Source organism: Chlorocebus sabaeus, chromosome 8 (genome assembly GCF_047675955.1).
Source record: "Chlorocebus sabaeus isolate Y175 chromosome 8, mChlSab1.0.hap1, whole genome shotgun sequence".
Lineage (NCBI taxonomy): Eukaryota > Metazoa > Chordata > Mammalia > Primates > Cercopithecidae > Chlorocebus > Chlorocebus sabaeus.
Window position 1 is genome coordinate 89419374 of NC_132911.1, and position 25201 is coordinate 89444574.

Genomic DNA, 25201 nt, shown 5'->3' on the forward strand with positions numbered 1-25201 from the left:
ACTATGTGAAGTATTCAGAACTGTGTTGGTGCATAATCAGTTTTCAATAAGTGTTAGCTGTTTTTATAGATCAGGAACTCAAATAATGTTAACTAAATACGTGTGAATTTTCATCCAAGCTAGAGAACTAGAAAGGTCAATCTGTTATTTGACAATGGAAAATATAACATGCAATGACAATCATACTATTTATTCAACAAAGAAAATGTGCCAGGATTGTATCTAGCATCTTCCAGACATTCATTCTCATCACATTGTGGAGGTAGAATTCCCCTCGCCCCACTCCGCCCAGTCCCCATCCACAAATAAAGCACGTGAAGTTCAGAGGGACTGCTTACTTTGCTCAAGGTGATGCAGCAAGTAAGTATTTGAGTCAGAGTAGGAACTCAGGTCTGTCTTATTACAAAGTCGATTCCCATTTCACAACTCTATGACTCTTGACTACAATAACAATAATCCTAATGGAGTAGCTAACAACATACAAGGCATCATGTTCATTTACACAACCAATTCGCACACACTAGTCCATTTGACACGATCAGCAGCCCTGGGTACTCATTACATTTCACATATGGAAACTGAGTTTTGAGGAGGCGAAACAAATGATATAAGATCATGTAGTGAAGAAGTCCTAGAAGCCAAATCCAAACTATAAAACCTGGGCTCTTGACCACATGTGATGCTGCCTCCCATCTTACCGAAGAAGAATACTGAGAGACTCAGAGCCCAAGAGGGAAGCCAGAGACAGGATTAAATGGCTTTATAGTCAGAAGAAGGAGTTTGGATCTTTCTGTAAAGGAAGTTGTCAGATGAATAAAAGCAAGGAGCTAGGGAACAGCATGTTGTATCTGGGGACTTCTACAAGTTTCCTCATCTATAAAATAAAGAATTGGACCAGTTAACCTCCAAACTTCTTTTAATTCTACAATGCGATATTGTTGCAGTTTGTATTACACCCACCCAGCACATAATACACCTGTGTATAAGCCACTCCCCAGTGGCTTCCCTGTGCAACCAGTATAAAATCCTTTCTTGCTATCATTGTCTGCAAGGCTCTGCAGGCTGTAGCCCCTGACTCTCTCTGACGTCACTACCTGTCTTTTCTTCCTCAATCGCCATGCTCCAGTCACAAGCTTTTCTGTTCTAGAAACTTCCTTTCTCAGGGCCTTTATACTTGCTGTTTCCTCTGCCTGAAATGCCCTTCCCCAGATCTTTTTTTAGTGGTTCCTCAAATGCACTTCCTTCAATAGGTTTTCTATAACCACTGCATCTAAAGTAGGATTTCCTCACTTGTTATTCTTTACCTCATTCTTGTTTTACTTTCCTCATACTAATTCTCAGTATTGGAAATTTACTTTTTTTTTTGAGTCATTTATTGTATAGTACCCCCATCCATCCCCATGTCAACTCTGTGAGAGCAGGAGTTATGTTGATCTGGTTTATGGCTATAGTCTCTGTGCTGATGCCTGACACATAATAGCACTCGGAATGATTTGCTGAGTGAATGAATGAAGACACGAGTCATCTTGTGTAGCCCACTTATCACATAGAAAATATTAAGCACAAAATAGGAACTGAGAAACATGTAATGGTAGTAATGACAACTAACATTGATCAAGTTCTAACTATTGGCACTAGGTTAAATCCCTCACACACATTGTATCATCTTAGTCCTCACCATAACTCTGTGACGTAGGTATTATTGTTACCCTAGTTTTACAGACGAGGAAATTGAATCTTAGCACAGTCAAGCAATTTGTCCAAAGTCACAAAGCTAGTAAATTAATCCAGATTCAAAACCAACCTAATTTTAGCACAACGTTATTTGCTAACTGTAATCTGTAACAAAATTATTTACTAACTTCTGCAAAGTGAAACTGTCGTTATCTCCATTTGGATTTTTCAAAGTTTATAATTTCAAGGAGTACTACGTGAGTAGCCACTACATGTATCCTGGGACTCAGCCTAGGTAAAGGGTGCTAGGTGCCTAAGATACAGAGATAAATAATGTGACACAGTACCCAACTTCAGGGGGCACAGTTTAAGAAGAAAAACACAAGTGTGGTAGAATGCACATCTCCATGACACAAACACTCCTCTGTCCTCCCACAAAAAAATAAAAACTGAAAAATAAAAAACAGTTAAAAAAAAAAAACGCCTCTTGCTCCTGGAGACTCATTCCTCTTAAATGTTTCCCTTGAACCTGGCCCAGGTGTTTAATTTTGCATTCCTTACATTATTTTCTAACTGTTTAGCACTGTCTAGGAGGAACTGAATAGCCATCATTTACTGAGTGCCTACACGTGACAGGTGATTTACCTATGCTTACCGACTGAATTCTTACAACAATGAGGTGGGTGTCATTATTCCTGCTTTACAAATGAGCAGTCAACAGTTTATTGGGTCATTGGATTATAAGCCAATGATTACAATAGAGTGTCTGATTACAATGCAGAATTGCTAATATTAGGACAGAAGGATGTGCACGCAAAGATCTATGGGAGCCCCAAGAAATAAGTGGCTGTTGGCCTCCATAGATATTTATTTATTTTAATTTTGTTTGAGACAGGGTCTTACTCTGTTTCCCAGTCTGGAGTGCAGTGGCACGATCATGGCTCACTGCAGCCTCGACTTTCTGGGCTACGATCCGCCCACCTCAGCCTCCTAAGCAGCTGGGACTACAGGGGCACACCACCATGCCTGGCTAACTTTTTATTTTTTGTAAAGATGGGGTTTTGCCATGTTGCCCAGGCTGGTCTTGAGCTCCTGAGCTCAAGCAATCCGCCTGCCTTGGCCTACCAAAGTGCTGGGATTACAGGCATGAGCCACTGAGTCCAGTCCCAGATATTTACTTTAACACTATAATTGTAACAAGTATGAGAATATCTGGCTTTTTATTAGCTTTTTAATTAAATATTTAATAAATAATGTATATCTCACTTTGTAAAATATCTTAACAATATCTTTACATTTTTTGAGAAAAAGCAAATACTTTTTCTTTTACATTTTTACTAAGATTAATATGTTAGAAGTTTTTTTATCCCAATAATTGGAACACAGACTTTAAGATTTTTTTATATTACATTTTCCTGATATACTGACTGATTTTTTTTTTTTTTTCTGGGGCAAAGAAAAGTACTTTTCTCCAGTTACTGTCAGTTCCTTTACTTAGGATTATTCTGAAATGAACCAATCCTTCCCTCTGATGGAAACATAGGTACATAATAAGGTAAGTACTTTTTTTTATTTTAACAAATCCAGTATTAGAGTAGTCTTTTGCAGCCAGTGAATCATGACAGCCTGCTAAGAATGCCTTCAGTAAAATAAAGTTAGATTGGGACTGACTGACATGAATGCATAAAGTTAAGTCCATTTAAAAAAATTGACTAGGAAAATAAAACAATGCTAAGCTAACCACTGTACTACCAAAAACGCTACTAAAAAATTCAGATTGCTTCTGAGTAACCAAAGGCGAACCACTCTCCACCCTGTGGTGAACATGTGACACTCTCCTTAACAGCAGCTCTGTGGGGAGGGCCTGCTCCCACTGTGAATTAATTCACTTTCCAGAAGTGAGAGATAAGGGAAAATTCCCACAACAATAATCCATTTGGTGAACTGCAATTTGGTGGTGTTTGAAGTTTTACACATATTTAAGAATCAAACATGCTCTTACTTCATCCCTATTAGGAAAGTCATAATCCAGCTTCACAGAAAATGAAAGACAAGCATTTCTGCTGATCAAATAGCCTGGCTCCCTCTGCAGAATCCCGGGAACCCACTCTACATTCATAAACTTTGTACTCAGTTCTTGGCACCTATCAACGCCATATCCCCAGGGCCAAGTGAAGAGTCTCACAGCAACTAAGTTAATTTGAAAATTTGAAAATTTAACAATTTGAAAGTTATGTAAAGAATCAAAGTTACCTCACTGGGCCCCAACAGATAGGATGCACCTACAGAGGCACAAATAAACTCCATTTTGCAATGGTCCTAAAAATTTAAAAAATGTATTGCTGCTTTCGTGCCTAAGAATTCCCTGTGACATCAACCCAAAACCCACATAAGCAGAAGCACACAATTTTCTAGAATCTTAGAAGAAGAACAAGTAAGTCTAAACATGAATCGTATTTGTTTGGGTGAAATTGACTGAAATAAATAGTAAAGAGTGATTTTGAGATAAATATTGCAAAAATGTACACTAATAACTTAACTTTTATTTATCTATATATTTTCAAATGTAAGTAATGTGATGTCAAGGCCGACACAATCACATTAAACTGTGTCCTGCTTCCCTAACTGTTACTCTAATACTATTGCCCTCAGAGATTGCAGAGACCACAGAACCGAACTCCTTCCCACAATCCCCCGGATTTTTTTTCTGTGGCAAAGTCCCTTGTAGGAAATGAATTCTGTCTATATCTCAAAACAGCCTCACTTACCCATTAGACCCTGTAAGCACAGTGCCTCAGGTCCACAATACTTTTAGATGCTCAGGAAAATGTTTCCTTTTAAAATAGGAACAAAAAAGAAAAAAATAGGTTTTGATCAAGGAAAATGTTTAAATATATAATATTAAGGTATTTATCTTTATCTCAGCGTAGGTATAAATGCGTGTTTACGAAAAAGGGAACCCCCAAGGCGAAACGCCATAGGACCCACGAAAGTCATAATGCTGGCTGGCCTCAAAATGTCCTTCCTATTAAACTATTTTGAATGATTCCTAGGTATGCCAGATGCCAAGTTTTCTTGGCCAGCCTGGGAACTTCTCATATCTTTGGAAGAAATTATCTTTCTCATACTAGATTCTTCCGAGAAAAGTGATTTGTTAAAAGTTTTGGTTATTTCAAATCAATATGTACTCAACTTAGGACACCCACGTTAATTTTTTAAAGAGAAGGAAAGTAGAAGGAGAAGATGAACACTTCGTCTGAGGCTCTGCCAGCCTACGAGGAAATGCAATCCTCCAGGCTGGCCCGAGCGTGGGCTGCGGGCAGGGGACTGTGGCGCCGCTGTCTCGTTTTATTCCACGGCCGTGCAGCAGAGGGCGCGTGGCTCTCAGCACTCAGTGCTGCGCGCTCCCCTGCGCCTCTAGGATCTTATCCCTATTTGCCCCAAGGTCATAGCTCCTAACCCAGCTTGCCAGCCCCAGGCCGGGGAAACCAGAAACGGAGCCTTTTGCGCTGGAGACCCCGGCGCGGGTGGGGCGGGAGGGCTCCAGGACCAGGAGACAGATCACAATGGGGACAGGGGATGAAAGGCGCCGGGGGTCCGGGTCCCGAGCAGTCCCCGCCGCCGCCAGACTCCGCGCCCGGGAGGGGGATGGGGTGCGCGTAGACGCTCCGCGGCCCGGGTCGGACGGAGGAGCCCAGGAGCCAACGCAGCCGACGCGAGCCCAGAGATCCAAGCTTCGCTGCCAGCCCAGGACACCGGGGCCCGGACGCGGGCCGAGGGGAGCCGGGCGGCGGGAGAGGAGCCCCGGAGCCCAGCTGAACGCCCGCCGAGAGGGCGTTTTCCCCGCCCCCGAAGCCTAGCCCGCCCGGCCCGCCCCGAGCGCGGGGAGATCACCTCCGCCCGTCACCTCCTCCCCTTGTCGCCTAGGTCCACCCGGGCCCCCTCCCCCGGGCCGCCCCCGAGCACGAAGTTGGCGGGAGCCTATAAAAGCCGGTGCCGGCACGACCCGCGGACATACAGTGCAGGCGCCCGAGCTGCCGCCGCTAGACCGGTGCCGATTCCTGGCCAGCCCCGACCGCCGGCGCGATCATGTCCCATCACTGGGGGTACGGCAAGCACAACGGTGAGTGCCGGCGGTGGCCGGCGCGGCGGCCCCCAGATCCCGGATCCCCGAGCCTGGATGCCGGCCCGGGGCCCACAGCACCCGCACATGCTGTTTACTGCGGCCGCGGGGAGCGCTGGATGCTCAGGTGCGCCCCGGGCGTTCGCTCCCCTCGCGGCTCCCCGGCGCCGGGGATGCCCCCCTTGCCCCAGCTGCGAGGCCACTGTCGAGGAATCCCCGCGTCCGCCCGAGGCGCACAGGGCCCGAAGGAGGGGAGGCGCAGCCCTGGCCGCGGGACCCGAGGACAGTCCCTCCCGGGTCCCGACCTGGGGGATCATTTTAACCGGACCTAGGAGGAGGCGGGGAAGGGTTGTAACGGAAAATTCTAGTTGTTGATCGCAGAGAAATTAAGAGACTCCCCTTCCCCCTTCCCCTCCCCCCCAGTCCACCCCCACACACCCCTGCAGTTTCAGCACCACCTGTGGCTAAGGCGCTCAGCACGAACTGTCCTGGGGCATTTTCCAGTGCTGGTTTGAATCCATGGCGCTGATTTCCGAGTGTTCCCTTCATCTCTCGACTTCTAATGTTAGGGGGTCGGACACCAGGAATCAGATTTTATCTTGGCCTCAGACCTGGTTCTTCCAAGCCAGCGGAGCAGAGAAGCATGCCTCTGGCGCACCTAGCGCATCTTTGGAAGGTGTGGGGCTTCCTAGGTAGTGGGGACCCTGACGGTTAAAGGAGAGGTGGGCCCGGGCCTGGGCAGTGAGGAAAGGATCCGGATCTCCTTGAATGTCTTAAGTGAGCTTGCATATCCCAAAATCCCAACCACAAGCCCTGACATTAGTGTCTGCCAAACTTCACTTGCTGAATTTCAGTAAAACGACTTTAAAATAGCTAATATTTATATAGCACTCAGTGATCTAAGAACTTTATATGTATCAATTCTAATTGTTACAGCGACACCTATGAGGTAAATTTCTAATTATTCCATATTACAAATGTGGAAACTGAGGCACAGATTACGTGTTTTGACAAAATTTACCCCACTGTTAAGTGGTGCTTCTAAAATTGGAACTGAGCAGATAGGCTCCGGAATGATTGTTCTCTAGGGGTCTGGGTGTACCTTTCCCTACAATGGGGGATTCACACGTCTTCTTTCCCCCAGGACCTGAGCACTGGCATAAGGACTTCCCCATTGCCAAGGGAGAGCGCCAGTCCCCTGTTGACATCGACACTCATACAGCCAAGTATGACCCTTCCCTGAAGCCCCTGTCTGTTTCCTATGATCAAGCAACTTCTCTGAGGATCCTCAACAATGGTCATTCTTTCAACGTGGAGTTTGATGACTCTCAGGACAAAGCAGGTCAGTGTTTAGAAAATAACTTATGTATTTTAGACAGTAGCTGTTTTCCGAGCTTCATGGAAGGAGCCAGGAACAGTGGTAGGAACCCTCTTAATAGCACAGTTTGTCTCAGGACTCAAGGATGCCACCCTGATCATTTTCATTAGGTCTCAGATTCTGAGAAGTAGGCTAATTAGTCTGAAGTGTCCCGGGGCCATTTCTCCTCTGTGAAATCCCTGACTTCTATGTAGGGCATTGAATAACTGCAATATGCCTGTGAAAAGTCACAAAAGGCGCAAAGTCCCCTAGCAATAAAGATCAATCATGATGAGATTTGCACTAATTGAACTTTTAAGATTGTAAAATATTTGTCTTCCAGAGCTGATGCCTATCCATTAAAAAGTATATCTTAGTGAGCCTTATCTTCAAGGTAGCAGCGAGAAGAGTAACAAAAAACAAGCCAATTTAAAATGCTGAAATTCTTGGAAAATGTTATCGGTATTTCTTAAGATTGGGCTAGTGTGATAAAGATGGCAGCATATTTTGATATCTACTCAGAAATTCATTCCACAAACGAATATGTTGTAGAGTTGGTGGACATACCTGGCCCATTACTGACAAAACCAATTACCGTATTTATTTGTAATAGAGCTGTTTGCAGGATGCTCACTGTAAAAAAAAAAAAAAAAAAAAAAAAAAAAAAAAATGCTGCTTTTTTTTAAATCTCTCTCTCTTTTGAAACAAGAGAACAATCCCATTCAGACATAGTAGCTGCCTTCTTTGCTCAGCAGTTACTTTAATTGCCAGTGCCCTATTTTCCTGAGTGCTTTCCTCTGAAGGTCATTGAATGAAATGGTGCTGCAAACACATTTTGTTTGGTGGTGGGAGTGAGGGGAGTGGTGGAGCAAAATGAGAAAGTTTTGGAGTAGTGACCTACGGTACTAATATATTGTATAACATGTATTTATAACCATTTGGGTTGACTATTCTTTGTCAGCAGCTATCCTATATAGTCAGCTTGGTTTTGTAAAAAGAATTCTTCCCTCCTTTCAACTTTTAAAAAATTTGTAAACACCTGACTTTCTGAAATGGTGATTCTGGAAGACAATTAGATGGGGGATAATGTGGAGATCATCTGAGAAATGTTTTCAACCTACCTGTGCCTGCCTGTGTGCACCCCTCCCCAGTACACACATACATACACACACACACACACTCACAATCATACTCACACATTCTGACACAGTATGATGATTTATTAGAATCAAGTAAAGGTTGTACATTGAAGACAGTTCAGTGATTCTGCTACATTGCTTTCCCAAGCATTTCTCTCACTCCAAAGGAACAGTGTTATATAATTAAATTAAGCATTTTTTTCTTGTAAAGAATACTGTATATTTATAACATGACAAGGCCAAAGGTCTCAAGGTATTACACATACAGAAATGATACTATAACATTTCATGTCTAGTCATTTACAAACCAAAAGAAGTGAGCTACTTTAGTCTGTAGCTGTACTTTTTGAAAGAGCCACAATGATGTCCTTGTTTTCAATGGATGTAATGTCTACCAAATTTTGTATCTCATTGGATGCTACATAGAAATTGGATACTTTGAGTCTTTTTTGGAACACTGAAGAAACAAATCTCCAACAAATGAAAGCAGATGAGGTTCCTTATCGTCCTTAGAAAATGGATAGTGAGGCCGGGCGCGGTGGCTCAAGCCTGTAATCCCAGCACTTTGGGAGGCCGAGACGGGCGGATCACGAGGTCAGGAGATCGAGACCATCCTGGCTAACGCGGTGAAACCCCGTCTCTACCAAAAAATACAAAAAACTAGCCGGGCAAGGTGGCGGGCGCCTGTAGTCCCAGCTACTCGGGAGGCTGAGGCAGGAGAATGGCGTGAACCCGGTAGGCGGAGCTTGCAGTGAGCTGAGATCTGGCCACTGCACTCCAGCCTGGGCGACAGAGTGAGACTCCATCTCAAAAAAAAAAAAAAAAAAAAAAAAAAAAAGAAAATGGATAGTGAAATAAATTATTCTAGTAACACATATTATTGGAAAGTGGATTTGAACATATGGTCTGGTGGTTATCAGCATAGACTGGGGTCAGAGAGACCTGGAGTTGAGTTCTAGCTCTGCCGACAACTAGCTCAGAGACTTTGCGAGTAATACTGTCTAGGTTTTAGTTGTTTTTAACTGTTAAGTTGGAGTAACAATAGTGTCTGCCACAGTGGAAGGATGAAATGGGACAGTATATGTAAAGCACCTAGCCCAGTGCCTGGCGCATAGAAGTTCCTCAATAAATGGCCTCTGTTGTTGTCACAATTTGAACCCTTTGACCGCCTCTATTAGACAATTGCTGTATATGTTGCACCTGAGGTAAGATTTCTGAATAAACTTTTTCTTTAACAGCTTTAAGATTAGTTCCCATCATTGGATGGTATTTTAAAATTTTATTTTTATATTTTCCGAAGCATTCTGTTTATCATACTGAATATGTACTTATTTTATGTATGAAGTTATTATATAGTTATATATTTTACCATGAATCTGTTAAATTTTGATGGATTTCTCCATAAGCAGTAACTAATTAGGTCTAGCTACATTTTTAGTAGCTATTTCTTGTGGAGAGCAATGCATACATTTTTAAAGAAGTTGGCCATGTTTAGATTGTGAAACAGATAAAAACCATGGCGTTTAGGTAGGGGCTCCCACCCATGCCTTTAGAGACACATGTATTATCCACCTAGTTCTTCTACAAAAAAAAAAAAAAAATCATTACTAACACCACTTAAATGCAAGGGAAGCTAAGCATCATGAAAGCAGGGTGGAGGCCTAGTCCCTCTCCTGTTTCCTGGAGCCCATGCGGGAAATATCTAAAGTAGAAAGACATAGAAATAGTAGACCCTGACTGCCACTTTGATAAGTGCAGAAAGGAAGTATTCCGAGGAACTATGGAAACGTGAAGGAGGCTTAGCAGTCTAACTGTGTAAGACAGGAAAGACTTTCCAGGGTAAATAAGGCTTATGTGGAGGCTTGAAGGATTTTGATGTCTTGGACAAGAGTCCAGGCAAAGGGAGATAGGAAATACCAGGGGACTTAAGAGAGCACAGCATGTGCTCCAGAAAGGCAAGAAGGCATACTCAAAGCAAGGTCAGGAAGGACTTGCCCTCATTTGCATAGGAAAGATTCCTTTGTAATTTTGCCTCTCTTTTCCACATTTTCAGTTACTTTGGTTAAACAAGGATGCAGAACATATTAAAATGTCAATATTAAGGGAAAAGACATCTACAGAATGAATTTTTAAAAATTATGCCATGTAGGGGCCAGGCATGGTGGCTCATACCTGTAGTCCCAGCACTTTGGAAGGCTGAGGCAGGCAGATCACTTGAGGTCAGGAATTCAAGACCAGCCTGGCCAACAGGGTGAAACCCCGTCTCTACTAAAAATACAAAAAAATGAGCTGGGTGTTGTGGCATGCGTCTGTAACCCCAGCTACTCAGGAGGCTGAGGCAGGAGAATCTGGATCCCGGGAGGTGGAGGTTGCAGTGAGCCAAGACCACACCACTGCACTCTATCCTGTTGATGGCATGAGACTCCATCTCAAAACAAACAAACAAACAAACAAAACCACACACAAAGAAAAAACATGTGGAAAAACTCCCTTTAGAATTTTTTTTTTTTTTTTTAAATAAGACAATCCTAGGCTCTCAAAGCCAAAACAAAGAGTAGAGATGCTCTACTTAAACTCATCTAAAATAAACATGAAGAAACTGAAGCCGAAGAGTTTAAATAACTTGCTAAGTCATCTCCTTGCTAGTTTGCTGGAGGGACTAAATAGCAATCACTTAAAAATAGGATTTCAATAAAAATATTTGAAGGATAACCATATTTGACATTTAGTTTGTACATACTATGTTTTTTAAAAACTGGCATTTTTTTCTGTACACTTAAGTCAAAAAGTTTTTTATTTCACTCATTTAATTTAAAAAAATCAACAGTTTAACATCTCTTTTTGTTAGGAGTTATTTTTGTGGTGGTAACATTTTTAGATTTCCTATACTTCTTATTTCCTGCATTTAAATGCATTTCATTTACCTGTCTTCTTTGTCTTAATGAGATTTCAGCCTTCTAGAACTTCTCATAAATTAAGGTTTTCCAATATGCTTTAAATGTTCTCTTATATCCAAACTTAGGTACTTGGGTATCAGGAACTGAGTGCGTTGACTTTATTGCTGATTTAAGCTTGAGAGAATTTTTTAAACTGTAGAGTTAATAGGATTTAACTAGAAGCTTGGGTTAGAGCTCTCATCAATCTTCTAAATTCCTTTGAAAATAAGCCACCTTAAATTCACCTTAAGTTAATGAAAAATTGCTAATCCCTTTAGGTTTTTAAAAAAACTTATTAAATAATAACTCACCCTGCTTGAGATGTTTTATTAATGGCCTTATCTAGGAGAAAAGAATAGTAGTCAAATTATTAACTCCTGCTAACTTATTAACTTTTATTAAGGAGTTTAATACTCTCCTGCTTTATTGCAAAGTTAGGGACAAATTTTGAAAGCCAATGCCAGAATTATTGGGCCAACTCTTATCCAAGTCTTACATCATTTCTGTTTTTTAGAAATTGGAATCTTTAAAATCTGTTTGTTATTTCAAGAAAAGAGTAAAGGAAGCTGGATGAGTTTACCTGTGCTCTTTCTAAGTGCCCCATTGTCTGTATGACATAATGGATCTTCATACATGGATCCTGCTTGACTTTCAGAGACTTGCTTTTGAAGCTCTAAAAGTTTTCTTCCACAGCAGTCCTAAGTTAAAAGAAAACATAGCAACAAATGAAAGGGCTTGTCATGCACGCAGTCATGGTGTCAGCAAAACCCTAAATACCTAGAAAATGGACCAACATATTCTAAACACTGTAGTTACTACATTCACATCAAAACAGCTTCTTTTTTTACTCCTATATAATTGCCACATAGCTTAAACCACAACTTCTGTTGAATTTCGACTGTGTTTACTCTAGCGAAAGTGACAGCTACACATCTTATTGCTTTAAAACAAATGGAACACGTTTATGTTTTTTATCCCCAGATTTGTCTATTTTGGCACGTAGCCCTAGGATTATTGGCTACTGCCAACAGGCAACACAGTAATGCATGATTTTAACATTTTCAGGTTATTTATAGAAAAGATAGTCCCGAAAATGACATGTTTTCTGTAGAATTAGTCATTTGCTTCATTAGTAGAAAATCATTTAAATTTTATTTTTAAACTAAAAGATTATTGAGTCTAGTTTATTTATATTTTGGACTTAAAAGAAACTGTTGACATTCATTAAGGTCTTTAGTCTGTTACTCCAGTGCATCTTAATTTAGTTTAAGTGATTAGGGAGAAAAAATTAAAAAATTTTAAATGTTCAGCTTTTAATTTGTGTAAGCAATGTGATTCATTTCAATATTGCTAGATCTCTTATTTTTCTCAAAAAGTAATTTATATAATTTCCTCAAATAATATGTATAGGAAGACAGATTATTCTATAACATTACACTTAGTGCTTGTTTTGTGTTGTATACAGAGTATGTATAATTGATGACAGATCATGAAAATTAAAATTGGTTGGAGCTCTTGATGTTGAGATTTGAATTTAAATTAAATTTGGGAGGTCTTGAAAAAACGTTAGAGTAGAAAACTGTATTTATGTCTCCATCCCTCACAAAACACATTTCTGGGGCACAATAAACCATTGAGTCTTTAAAGCGCCACTGCCATGGCTGGATTTTACAGAGAAAAAATATGCAGTTAGCAATTTCTGCTATTTTAAAAAATTATTTTTACATTAGAAAATAGATTTCATTTTAAACTGCAACAGTTTAGAAAATGGCATGGAGTCATTTAAATAAATAAGTAGATCCAGAATATAGCATAAAGTCCCTAACTTAAACCAAAATATTATCTTTTATTTTTCGCAAATAAAAAGTTTGAGTTTATGGCAATTTATTATAACCATGTTTTTGAAGGACTTCATTGACTAAACTCCATGCTAAGAGTTTGCCAGAATTGCTGCCTTCTGTAGCAAGTAAACGTTAAGGATTTAATAACTTTTTCTAGTTACAGTGGGTTTCTAATCTTCATAGCAACGAGTTTTATTTTAACAGGGGCTAAAACAGGTATCTGGTGATAGGAGATTAGCACTGAATGTGTTTAATCATTGAGCCCAGAGTACTTTTTCTTTTCTTTTTTTTTTTTTTTTTTGTCTTAGCTGTTAGCAGGCATTGTTTAATAAAAGTTTGCACACACTCTTGCCTAATTCTAAATGTTCTTAGAAACAAATTAAGATGAAATGTTAAGATTTGTAAGAGAAAGAATAAGAATAAGAAATAGCAATAAACTTTATTCTCCTTAAAATGTAAGATCCTGCTATGATTCTTCACTGGGGAGAAAGAAGCTACGTTTAGAAAACTGGTTATCTCAAGATGCTTAGTATGGTTTTATTTAGTTAGTTTTACCACTTGGTAGAATTAATGATGTGACAAATGACATTTGCTTCTTATTATCAGCCAGTTGGTTGCTATCTTTAAAGAGTTATCATAAAGGATTTTTTTCAGTATTAATTTATTTCATGAACATATATTTAATTTTTAAGGGTATATTATTATTTTAAAAAAGGGAATTCTTTCATTCTCTTAAAAAGAGTCTAGAATTAGAGGCTAATATTTCCTTATAGAATTATCAGGAAACATACTGTCATATTAAGTTGTTTTGGTGTTCCAAGAGATGTGACTTTGTCAGAATACATCCAAATTCATATTTCTTAGCAGATCTGAAACATAACACCATTTATAATTCTTTCTGTTTTCATTCTTCCTTTTTTATCCTGGCCTACTGTAAAACAGATCTGGCAACCAGAGGTTGTATCAGAACCACAGAAAGACCTCACTGCTTAAATATCTTCAAAGCAGTGTTTCACTTTGAATAGATGAATGGGTGTTGCTACCATGTAAGCATATTTAGGTGAAGCTCATGAACAAATCTTGTTGTACAGAAGTTATCCCTTTATTCTGCAATGCCAAAGTAAATTTGGGCTCGTTATTTTATGGAATTATAAAGTAAAGCTAATAAAATACACTTATAGCAACAGATGTTTAATTCTCAGTACTAGAAAAATAAAATTTAAATTGTAGAACTAAACTACTTTTAAAAGCTTTTGAATATCTCATTAATATATCTAAAGTTAGGTACAGAGTTTCTTGGTGGATGGGAGAAAGAGTGATTTCACACTATTTTAATCCTCTGTCAAGACGTAACTTGTTTATAATGTACAGATAGTTCGTAGCCCAAGTATGTGAGTTTTAGTACTGATTTTGCTTAGTGAAGTTACATTAATGCCAAAATAGAATCATGAAATAGTTATCAAGTTAGAATTTTAAGTTCTTAGAGATAATAGAGCACATTACACTGCATGTAGAAGACGATCCATAACTTTTTAGTAAAATAGTAAATGATTTAGTGTGTCCACTTTACAGATGAGTAAATTAAGGTCAAAGAGGTTTAATAAAAATTTTTGGCTGGGCATGGTGGTTCATGCCTGTAATCCTGCACTTTAGGAGGCCGAGGTGGGCGGATCACTCAAGCTCAGGAGTTCCAGACCAGCCTGGGCAACAAGGCAAGACTCTGCCTCTACTAAAAATATAAAAATGAACTGGACATGATAGTGCACGCCTGTAATCCCAGCTACTCGGGAGGCTGAGGCACGAGAATCGCTTGAATTCTGCTTGAGGCGGAGGTTACAGTGAGCTGAGATCGCACCACTGCACTCCAGCCTGGGCAACAGAGCAAGATTTTGTTCAAAAAATAATAATAGCCAGGATGGTCTCGATCTCTTGACCTTGTGATCAGCCCACCTCGGCCTCCCAAAGTGCTGGGATTACAGGTGTGAGCCACCATAATAATAATAATAATTTAAAAATATATAAATAAATAATAAAAAATTAAGGGGACAAACTAGCCAGCAGCAGTGACAGTCCAAATTCTAAAGAATTCGGGAAGCCTATATGAGGATAATTGGATTTTGCAATGTTAAGATCAATGGAATACTTATTTCACAAATTCGGGTGTGTAAGAACTGGTATCAGAGGTTAGCAAAGCAGGCTGTATGGCAGCCATTGGGTCTTGGTAGAACAGACCGTCCCACGTTTGCAAGTGTATGTGGCAGACCAATTATTTGGCCAGTGGCTGCATGGGCGCTTCCTAAATGGTTCACAGAGGGATTATTAGTTTCACTTAAAATTTTCTCTCTCTGGACCTGAATCTATGACTCTAAAACAAATCCAGAAAAAGGAATCAGTATGCTCAGAAAGAAAGATGTGAAAACATCCTTTCTCCAGACAACACATGTGAGGAATAAAAACAGACAAAGTGATTTTGTTCAGCACCATAGACTAAACTTGACTCTCGATTGAATTTTCAGAGTGAAATGTGATGAAAGGCAAACATTTAGTACTGTAAAACAGAACTAAAGATGGTAATATTTAGACGTGTTTCATGTGCGTGTGTATGAGTGTATGTGTGTATACATATGTGTGTATGTGTATGCAGATGCATACATATATGTTACACGTATATATGTTTTTAATTATAGTGCTCAAGGGAGGACCCCTGGATGGCACTTACAGATTGATTCAGTTTCACTTTCACTGGGGTTCACTTGATGGGCAAGGTTCTGAGCATACTGTGGATAAAAAGAAATATGCTGCAGAGGTAAGATATACTTTTTTTTTTCTTTCCAGGGAAAAATGTTTATAAGTTGATAGCATTAATTTCAAAAGCTTAATTTGTAAATTCAACTTGCATCCAGTGAACCACTTCTTTTACAAAGGACCTTCGTATTTGCTTTTTATAACCTTTAATTGTGACATCATACTTAATGCTGCAGAACTTTCTCTACTGTCTCCAATTCCACCATTTGCAAAAAGTAAACAGACTCAAATTAGAGGATCCTGTCAAATGTGTGCCTTCTGTCAAAACTGTACATTTCTTTGTCTTAGAGTTATTGATGAAAACACTTGCTATTACACCAAGTACTCTGTGGATAATTAGAATTAAAATGAAAGGAAAGTTTTGATTTAAAATTATCCATATTTTCAATTTCCTAAGTAACCTTTACTATGAGAAAAAGACCATTGGACAAAATCTGTCGGCTTTGATTGTGTAAACCACTCACTGTGGCTTTGTCTCTTCGCCTTAGCTTCACTTGGTTCACTGGAACACAAAATATGGGGATTTTGGGAAAGCTGTGCAGCAACCCGATGGACTGGCCGTTCTAGGTATTTTTTTGAAGGTTAGTTGATGGCCCAATTATTTCTTTTTTTCCTATTTTTAACAAATAATGACCAGACAGAACATTTGTAACATACAGGACGTTCTACAAAAGAGCTTAGGAAATGCCTTTGTCCCTTAAATGTTTTCAAGTTTATCTCCTCCTTTCATATCTGCTAGTTGCAGTGGAGATAGAGGACAGAAAGACAATAGGAGAGGTGTTTATTCGGTACTGTTTGGATGTAAATGTGAAGAACATAAAAAGATCAACTTGGGTGACTGCTAGGTGTTTGTTTTCTTTTCATTTAACCTGAGGCTAAACAGTACTATATCATGATAAAGTAAGATCAGGTTCTGGAAGAGGGGAAAGACGGTGAATTTCAGGCAACAGTGGGACATAACTGGTTGAGCTGCCCTCTAAACAGTGGTAAAGGGGAATGGAGAAAAGTCTGGACTGGAGATTTATGAGCTCTGATTCATATGTTGAGGTGAAAGCTACAGGTGTCTATGAAATCATCCAAGTACAGCACAAAGAGGGAGATGAGAAAGCTGCCCAGGGGGCAATCCTGAGAAACTGCAAAATGTAAGGCCTTTACAAGGGGAGAGATGCAAATTAAACAACTTAAAAGGGGTCAGGCGTGGCGGCTTATGCCTGTAATCCCAGCACGTTGGGACACCAAGGCAGGAGGATAGTTTGAGGCCGGGAGCTCAAGACCAGCCTGGGTAACATAGCACCATTCCATCTCTATAAAAAATTTTTAAAAATTAGCTGGGCATAAAACAAACAAACAAATACAAAAACACAAAATTAGCTGGGCATGGTAGTGTATACCTGCAGTTCCAGCTACTCGGGAGGCCAGGGCAGGAAAATCACTTGAGCCTAGGGGTTTGAGGTTACAGTGAGCTATCATCATGCCACTGCACTACAGGCTGGGTGACAGAGCAAGACTCTGACTCTAAAAAAAAGGGCAAGAGTTAAGAGAGATTTGGGATGTTGGAAGGCGTAGGGAAAGCCAAAGAAGAAGATAATTTTTAAAAAGAAGGGATGACCGTAGTGTAAAGTCCTACAAGGAAGTCAAGGCAAGTCCTTGAAGAGTATTCTAAAAGTTAGAGGTCACTGGGGACAATTGAGCCAGTGGTTTCAGGAGTACTATCTGAGTGGAAGCCGAGGCAGGTTGAAGATTCGGTGAAAGTAGGCAAGTCTATGGTGCTAGTGTCATCAAGCCAGTACTGATGGGTGTCATGTATAAAGTGGAGGATTTGGGCTATTTGGATGTTTTCTAATAGAGCTACCCAAATAAAAATAAAAACTGGTACAGTACCAACTGGGTGATAATATCTTGCCCTTTATGTTTTTCTTTAGGTTGGCAGTGCTAAACCAGGCCTTCAGAAAGTTGTTGATGTGCTGGACTCCATTAAAACAAAGGTAAATTTGAATTTTCCGCCACCTCCTTAGGGTACTGATTTTCAGTACTCCATTGGTTTTAGAAATTTCTTTTGATCAAATTGCACCGTCTCAATAACGTGGTATTTGGATGAGCAGTTAATAAAGGTAGAATATTACTTAAATATTTAATGTTTCTTTCAACAAAGTTGATCCTAATGCTAGCATAATTCTAAGACTTGTGTTTATTTAATCTTGCTCCCCCATCATTTGAACATCCATATGTAAGAGTCAGAGAATCTTATGACTGCAAGGCGGTTCAAAGGTCCTCTAGTCAAATTATTCACTCATTCACACAGCAGATATTTGTTGAGTATGTACTATGTGCCAGTCGCTTTGCAAACAAGTAGATACAATGGTGAACAAGATAAACAAGGCCCTGTTTCATGGAGAGTTCTATTGTATAACCTCTTTGCATTGATTCATCCTGCATTTAAATCCTCTCTACAGCATAGTTGTATTGAGGTCGTTGAGCATCTGTTTAAACACTACAGTCACTTCCCATAATGGGGAACTTATCACCAGGGGCAGCCCTGGCTTTATAAAGCTGATCCTCACATTGAAGCAGCATCTATCCTCTGAAATGCTCACTCTACACCCCTGGCTTGAGCCCCTTGAATTCATAGAATAAACCTGATCTCTCTTCCACATAACCCTACTCTCTCTCTACTCTGTTTTTTCACCTACCTCAAGCTAATTATCTTTAGTTCCCTTTAACTATTCTCATATGACATCGTTTTCTCTCTTTGCCACCACTTTGTCACTCTTCCAGTAAATCATTCCTGTTTGCTTGAAAAGTGTAGTGTCCAAAACAGAATGTAGTTGATTCTGACCTAGAGCGAGAAAATCACCTCCTCATCAGGGATACCCTATTTCTGTTATTGCAATCTGAAGTCACCTCATTTTAGTGGCAGCATTCTCACTTTAAATACTGGGTGTGATCAGTTAATGACTTAATGGAGAATGTAAGGGATCATTTTAGATAAAAGGCCAAGATGAAAAATGGACATGTGAAAATAGTTTTTGCTTTGTTTTGTTTTGTTTTGCTTTGCTAAGACCTGCCACATATTTTCAAGTCGAATGTCTTCTGTTAATTTCTTTTTATTTTGTTTGCCAGTGAATATAGGACCTCTCTTTTAAAAAGTGTTTTTGACCATCAGAGAGGAGTACACCTATTTGTGTCTCCTGCTTTCCTACCTTCCTCCTACTCTGTCAATGTGACGGTTTGAATCTGTGTATTTGCCTTGCTCTAGGGCAAGAGTGCTGACTTCACTAACTTCGATCCTCGTGGTCTCCTTCCTGAATCCTTGGATTATTGGACCTACCCAGGCTCACTGACCACCCCTCCTCTTCTGGAATGTGTGACCTGGATTGTGCTCAAGGAACCCATCAGTGTCAGCAGCGAGCAGGTTGGTTTTCTAATGACAGGTCTGTTTACAGGTGGAGCATTTAGTCAAGGCAGAAGACGTTGGCCTCCAGAATGAGAGAGACCTGAGATTTAATCCTTCTGCTACTTCTTGCTGTGGAAATAGTGCCTTTGACAGTGCTCAGCAAATAAACAGCATTCAGTAAATCTTTGTTGCTATTAGCTATAAACTTACACAGTTTATTTAGCCTGTCAAATTGAATAGTCATTGTAAAGATTCAATGAAAAAGGTGTCTGTCACCTAATAAATGCCTTTTTTTTTTTTTTTGCCAGTTTTGAGGTAACTGAGGCTCAGAAAAGTGAGAGTTCATATTCAAGGTTACATAGATATCTGTGAATTCCCAGCTTACTACTTACTCGCATAAGAGCATTCTGCAGTTTTATTTATATCAGAATGCATTTCTGAATCCTGACAGGTGAGAGTCATCCCTTGGAGAACACATATCTATGAAAACTTACTGCAGGTTGCTTTAGAGGCTTAGAGCAGGTATTCTTACATTTCCAATACAATGTATTGTGTGATGTTCAAGTGATTAATGCAGCTTCTAAGTCACTGATGAGTGGCCACAAAAATGGATACAAATGAATTTTTCCTAGACTTGGCTCTTAGCGCACAGCTGAAATGTAGAAAGTGAACATTCCTTAGGATTCACAAGAGGTTGGATCCTGAATAATTTAAGGAGAGCTTTAGAAGCCAACAATCTTGAAAATGGTAACTATGTGAGTAGTGATAGTGTGATTTAAAGCTACAAAAATGCTGAATAATAGAGGTTTAGAGCTGCAATGTGCAATAGAGATTATGTTATCCAACTTTCTCATTTCACTGGCTTGGATCACATTGATCAACAATAGTCTGAGAAACAGGAAAATTGAAATGTTTTCCCCTCAGCTACCTCGGGACAGAATCAGGTCTGGGAGCAAGGATTCTATTCCTGTGTCCTCCTTTAGAATATGAACTTATGAATGCTGAAGATGCTTCACATCTTTCTTTAAAGGAGATATGTATCTGACTGGAAAATTACTTGTAGCATATCAAAGTGGGCCTAAAAAATAGCATGCTTGTCTTGTAGTATGTCTCTTGAAGATTGATCTTGTAGTAATAAGATATTTGAGCAAGCTTCTTGAAGTTATAGTGTAAGGAAAGATTATAATGCCACTTTGCTATGTAGATGCAGTGTTTACGTTGTAATTTAAAACATGGAATTTTTTTTCTTCTTTCACTGAGAGCAATGCAACTTTGAAGCAATGGTCTGACAATTAGAGCCATTATAACAAATAGATTTATGGCGTATACACACCCACAGGCCGAAATACACATATAGATAAGGGCAGTTGAACCTACTGCATTAATCCCTGTGACCTGAGTTTGCTCTTTAAAGTTGAAAGTGGTATTAAACTAATAATGTTAATTGCATATATTGGCAAAATACCAATAGGGCTATTTTTCTTGTCCTATAACATGCAGTCTGGAGGGAGGCTCATGCTCAGCTCAGGAAGCTGGGGCTCCAGGTCCTCCTCTGTCTGATTCCCTTGACTTGGCCTTGCCCATCTTCAGGTGAGGACTTCATCTTCAAGGTAGTTGCAATAGCGTTTTGAGCATCACATCTGGATACAACCACTTCTTGAGGAGGAAATGAATATCTCTTCCATTGGCTCCCTGGGAGCAGAGAAGCTTTTCTCTGAAGGCCCCTAGCAAACCTTTCACTTCTCACTGGCTAGAATTTGTTTTCTTGCTTAGTCCCTAGCCAGGGAATGTGATCATTTCGGCCTGTGGGTGTGCATACACCATAAATCCATTTGCTATAATGGCTCTAAATGTCAGACTATTGCTTTAAAGTTGGATTGCTCTCAGTGAAAGAAGAAAAAAATTCCATGTTTTAAATTATAACATAAACACTGCATCTACAAAACAAAGTGGCATTATAATCTTTCCTTACGCTACAACTTCATTACCCCGCTGAGGCTTACAGGGAGAGGACAGATGTCTGTTAATGAGGAAGTATGGCGGTAGGGGGTGTGGATTTTAGGTAAGCAGTATAAACGGGTCTGCTAATTCTGCTACCTTTATTTTCTATACTCAGACTCTGTCTCTGTGATGCTAAAATAATGAGTCAAGTTGACTAATGTGACGAGTGTAATTTAATTGGTGCAGTGAGGAACAGAAATCGGTTATACTGGTTTGATCAAAAGTTTGACCTGATTACACTTTATGAACAGACTCTCTTTCAGATTGCTGGAATTCTGTTGCAATGAGTCAACCCTATACATCCTTAGAATGCTCCCTAGCATTCAGTAACCATAGCTGTGCATGTTATAATGTATGTGCATGGAAGGTGGCTTTATGGGAGTGATTGAGAGACTATTACCCGACAAAAGAGATCAAAGGCTGTTGATTCCTAGGCTGCTGTATTACTGCCCAAACCACCCTTTTTCATTTGGATCAAGTCTTGGTTAGAGGGAGGAAAGTAGCACTTTTTAAGAAACTTGAAGAAGTGGGAGACTGTTTAAAGGCTTCCTGTATCTCAGTGGTGGCCAGTAAACTGAAACAAGTTTACAAGGGAATAAAAATCAACCAGTGACAAGGGGTTCTACTGTTAAATGCATATATTGGCAAAATACCAGTAGGGCTATGTAGGGTGATGAGCACTCACAATTGTTCACTAAAATGCTATTTTTAAAACAGGAAAGGAGAATGGTTGACTGCAACTCCGTAGCATGAGATAAATTGAGCCAGTTAAGGCAAATCAGCCTGGGCAAATTCATTTCTGTGTTTTTGTGTATTTGGAGATGCCAGCTCGTTGCTCAGCCCATAGAGCTTACAGGTCCTGACCACTTGATCTAATTGTACAGATGTGATAGTTTGTCTTCCCTGGGGCAGAAAACAAACTTTAATTTGGAACTAAAATGGTTATTATTTTGCATCTAAAGGTATGAGTTTATAGACTTTTGAGATTAGATTTTAAAATTAAAAGGTCACCGAAAATTTGACAGAGCGAGACTCCGTCTCAAAAAAAAAAAAAAAAAAAAAAAAAAAATGGCCCCAATGAATTTGTGTATTTTGTATAAATTGGTTTGTTATGTTATATGTCATTATGTATTTATTAGGAATCAAATTGAATTTTGGCCTTTGATGCACAGCACTGTGAATGTTGGGGAATGTAATTTTTGTTTGTTTTTGTTTCTGCTTTTTGAGACAGAGCCTCGCTCTGTTGCCTAGGCTGGAGTGCAGTGGCGCAGTCTCAGCTCATTCCAATCTCTGCCTCCAGGGTTTAAATGATTCTCGTGCCTTATCCTCCCGAGTAGCTGAGATTACAGGCGCGCCACCACGCCTGGCTAATTTTTTTTTTTTTTTTTTTTTTTGGTAGAGACGAGGTTTTGCCATGTTGGCCAGGCTGGTCTTGAATTGCTGACCTCAAGTTATCCACCTGCCTCAGCCTTCCAAAGTGCTGGGATTACAGGCATGAGCCACTGTGCCTGGCAGGGGAATGTATTTAAAGATACAACACAAGCATATAACTGAATACTATTGTGAAACGTGAATTATCAATGTTTTATTTTGTCTTTTAGATGTCGAAATTCCGTAAACTTAACTTCAATGGGGAGGGTGAACCTGAAGAACTGATGGTGGACAACTGGCGCCCGGCTCAGCCACTGAAGAACAGGCAAATCAAAGCTTCCTTCAAATAAGATGGTTCCATAGCCTGTATCCAAATAATGAATCTTCGGGTGTTTCCCTCTAGCTAAGCACAGATCTACCTTGGTGATTTGGACCCTGATTGCTTTGTGTCTGGTTTTCTAGACGCTTCGTCTCTTACTTGATAGGCTTACTAATAAAATGTGAAGACTAGATCAATTGTCATGCTTGACACAACTGCTGTGGCTGGTTGGTGCTTTGTTTATGGTAGTAGTTTTTCTGAAACACAGAATATAGGATAAGAAATAAGAATAAAGTACCTTGACTTTGTTCACAGCATGTAGGGTGATGAGCACTCAATTGTTCACTAAAATGCTGCTTTTAAAACATAGGAAAGTAGAATGATTGAGTGCAAATCCATAGCACGTGATAAATTGAGCTAGTTAAGGCAAATCAGGTAAAATAGTCATGATTCTATGTAATGTAAACCAGAAAAAATAAATGTTCATGATTCCAAGATGTTATATTAAAGAAAAACTTTAAAAATTATTATATATTTATAGTAAAGTTATCTTAAATATGAATTACGTTGTAATTTAGTGACTTTTGAATTACAGTGATGTAAATGAAGTATTATCTGTAAAAATTGTTATAATTAGAGTTGTGATACAGAGTATATTTCAATTCAGACAATATATCATAACTTAATAAATATTGTATTTTAGATATATTCTCTAATAAAATTCAGAATTCTATTTTGGGTTATTTTATTGTGGACTGAGTAGTGGGTAATACAATAATGGAGGAACAAATGTCTACTTTTATAATTCATAATAATTCCTTATTAATAATGAGCCATCATAATTGGCTTACTGATAATTGAAGAAGTCTCCATAAAAGGAAAAACTCTGGAGGTCATTTACTTATTATGCCAAGTACCGTTTTAAGTGCTTTCTGAGCATTCATGTGATCTTCATGACAATTCTATGAAGATTAATTCTGCAAGAGAAATGATTACATTAAAAGTAGCAAGGTAGAAAAGGGGGAAGAGTCTGCACACTGAATCAATATAAGCCCCTTGGGAATAAAATAAATAAAAGTTCATTTTATTAAAAAACGGAATTCAATTGATACCCAGAAGTGAAATAATAATTTGAATTTTAAAAAGAGAAATTAAGCTGAGCACGGTGGCTCACTCCGGTAATCCCAGTACTTTGGGAGGCTGAGGCAGGATGATTGCTTTAGGCTGGCAGTTTGAGACCAGCCTAGGCAACATAGTGAGGCCTTGTCTCTATAAAAAATGTAAAAATTATTCGACCGTGGTGTTGCATACCTGTAGTCCTAACTACTTGGGAGTCTCGCGCACCAGGACACATGAGCCCAGGCGTTCAAGTCTGTAGTAAGCTATGATTGCACCACTGTACTCCAGTCTTGGTGACAGAGTGAGATCCTGTCTCCAAAGAAACACACAAACAAACAAAAAAGATGAATTATACAACTATTACAGACAGGAAAGAGTGAATAAATGAAGATAAATCTCTTACTATTATGCCTTTCTGGATTTAGCTCTGTGCCTTGACCATGGAGTCTTTGGCTAATGAGTTATTCTGGAAAACGAAATAGAACACATATCAGGTACACGTCAGGGAATAAAAACTTGTTGCTTCAGATAGAAAATTTCCTAAACTAACCTTAGATCTTTACCTAACTCAAGCTTACAAAGATTTTATTCTGTATTTTCTACCAAATCATAGATCTAAGAGCCAATTTGAGTTAACTTTTTATATGGTATGAGGTAAAGATTTAAGTTCAGTTTTTTGGCCTGAGGATCCAACTTTCCTAGCACCATTTGTAGAAAAGACTATCCTTTCCCCACTGAATTGTTTTGGTCACTTTGTAGATCAAGTAACCAAAACAACTTACTTTCTCACCTGTTTTCCTAAAGAATTGTACTGAGTTTGATTATTTGTTTTGAATCCCAGCTCTTCTCAACCTCTCTGATCCTGGGTATATATTGAGAGTGACACCCAGGATTGTTGCTTTTTTTTTTCTCTTTGAGATAGGATCTCACTCGGTGGCCCAGGCTGGGCTACAATAGCATGATGGTACGATCTCAGCTCACTGCAACCTCTTCCTCCAGGGCTCAAGTGATCCTCCTGCTTCAGCCTGCCCAGTAGCTGGGACCACAGGTGTGCACCACTACACCCGGCTATTTTTTTGGTATTTTTAGTAGAGACAGGGTCTCACCATGTTACCCAGGCTG

The 25201-nt window shown here is 39.5% G+C and overlaps 1 protein-coding gene across 1 annotated transcript; it reads left to right on the plus strand.

Moving 5' to 3' along the window:
• The first annotated feature begins 5621 nt into the window (after window positions 1-5621).
• CA2 (carbonic anhydrase 2) lies at window positions 5622-23691 on the plus strand. Its single transcript, XM_008001008.3, has 7 exons — window positions 5622-5797; window positions 6942-7139; window positions 15758-15876; window positions 16364-16456; window positions 17798-17860; window positions 19132-19287; window positions 22872-23691. Exons 1-7 carry the CDS (start codon window positions 5764-5766, stop codon window positions 22989-22991), a joined length of 783 nt encoding a protein of 260 aa, XP_007999199.3. The 5' UTR covers window positions 5622-5763; the 3' UTR covers window positions 22992-23691.
• Window positions 23692-25201: the final 1510 nt, after the last annotated feature.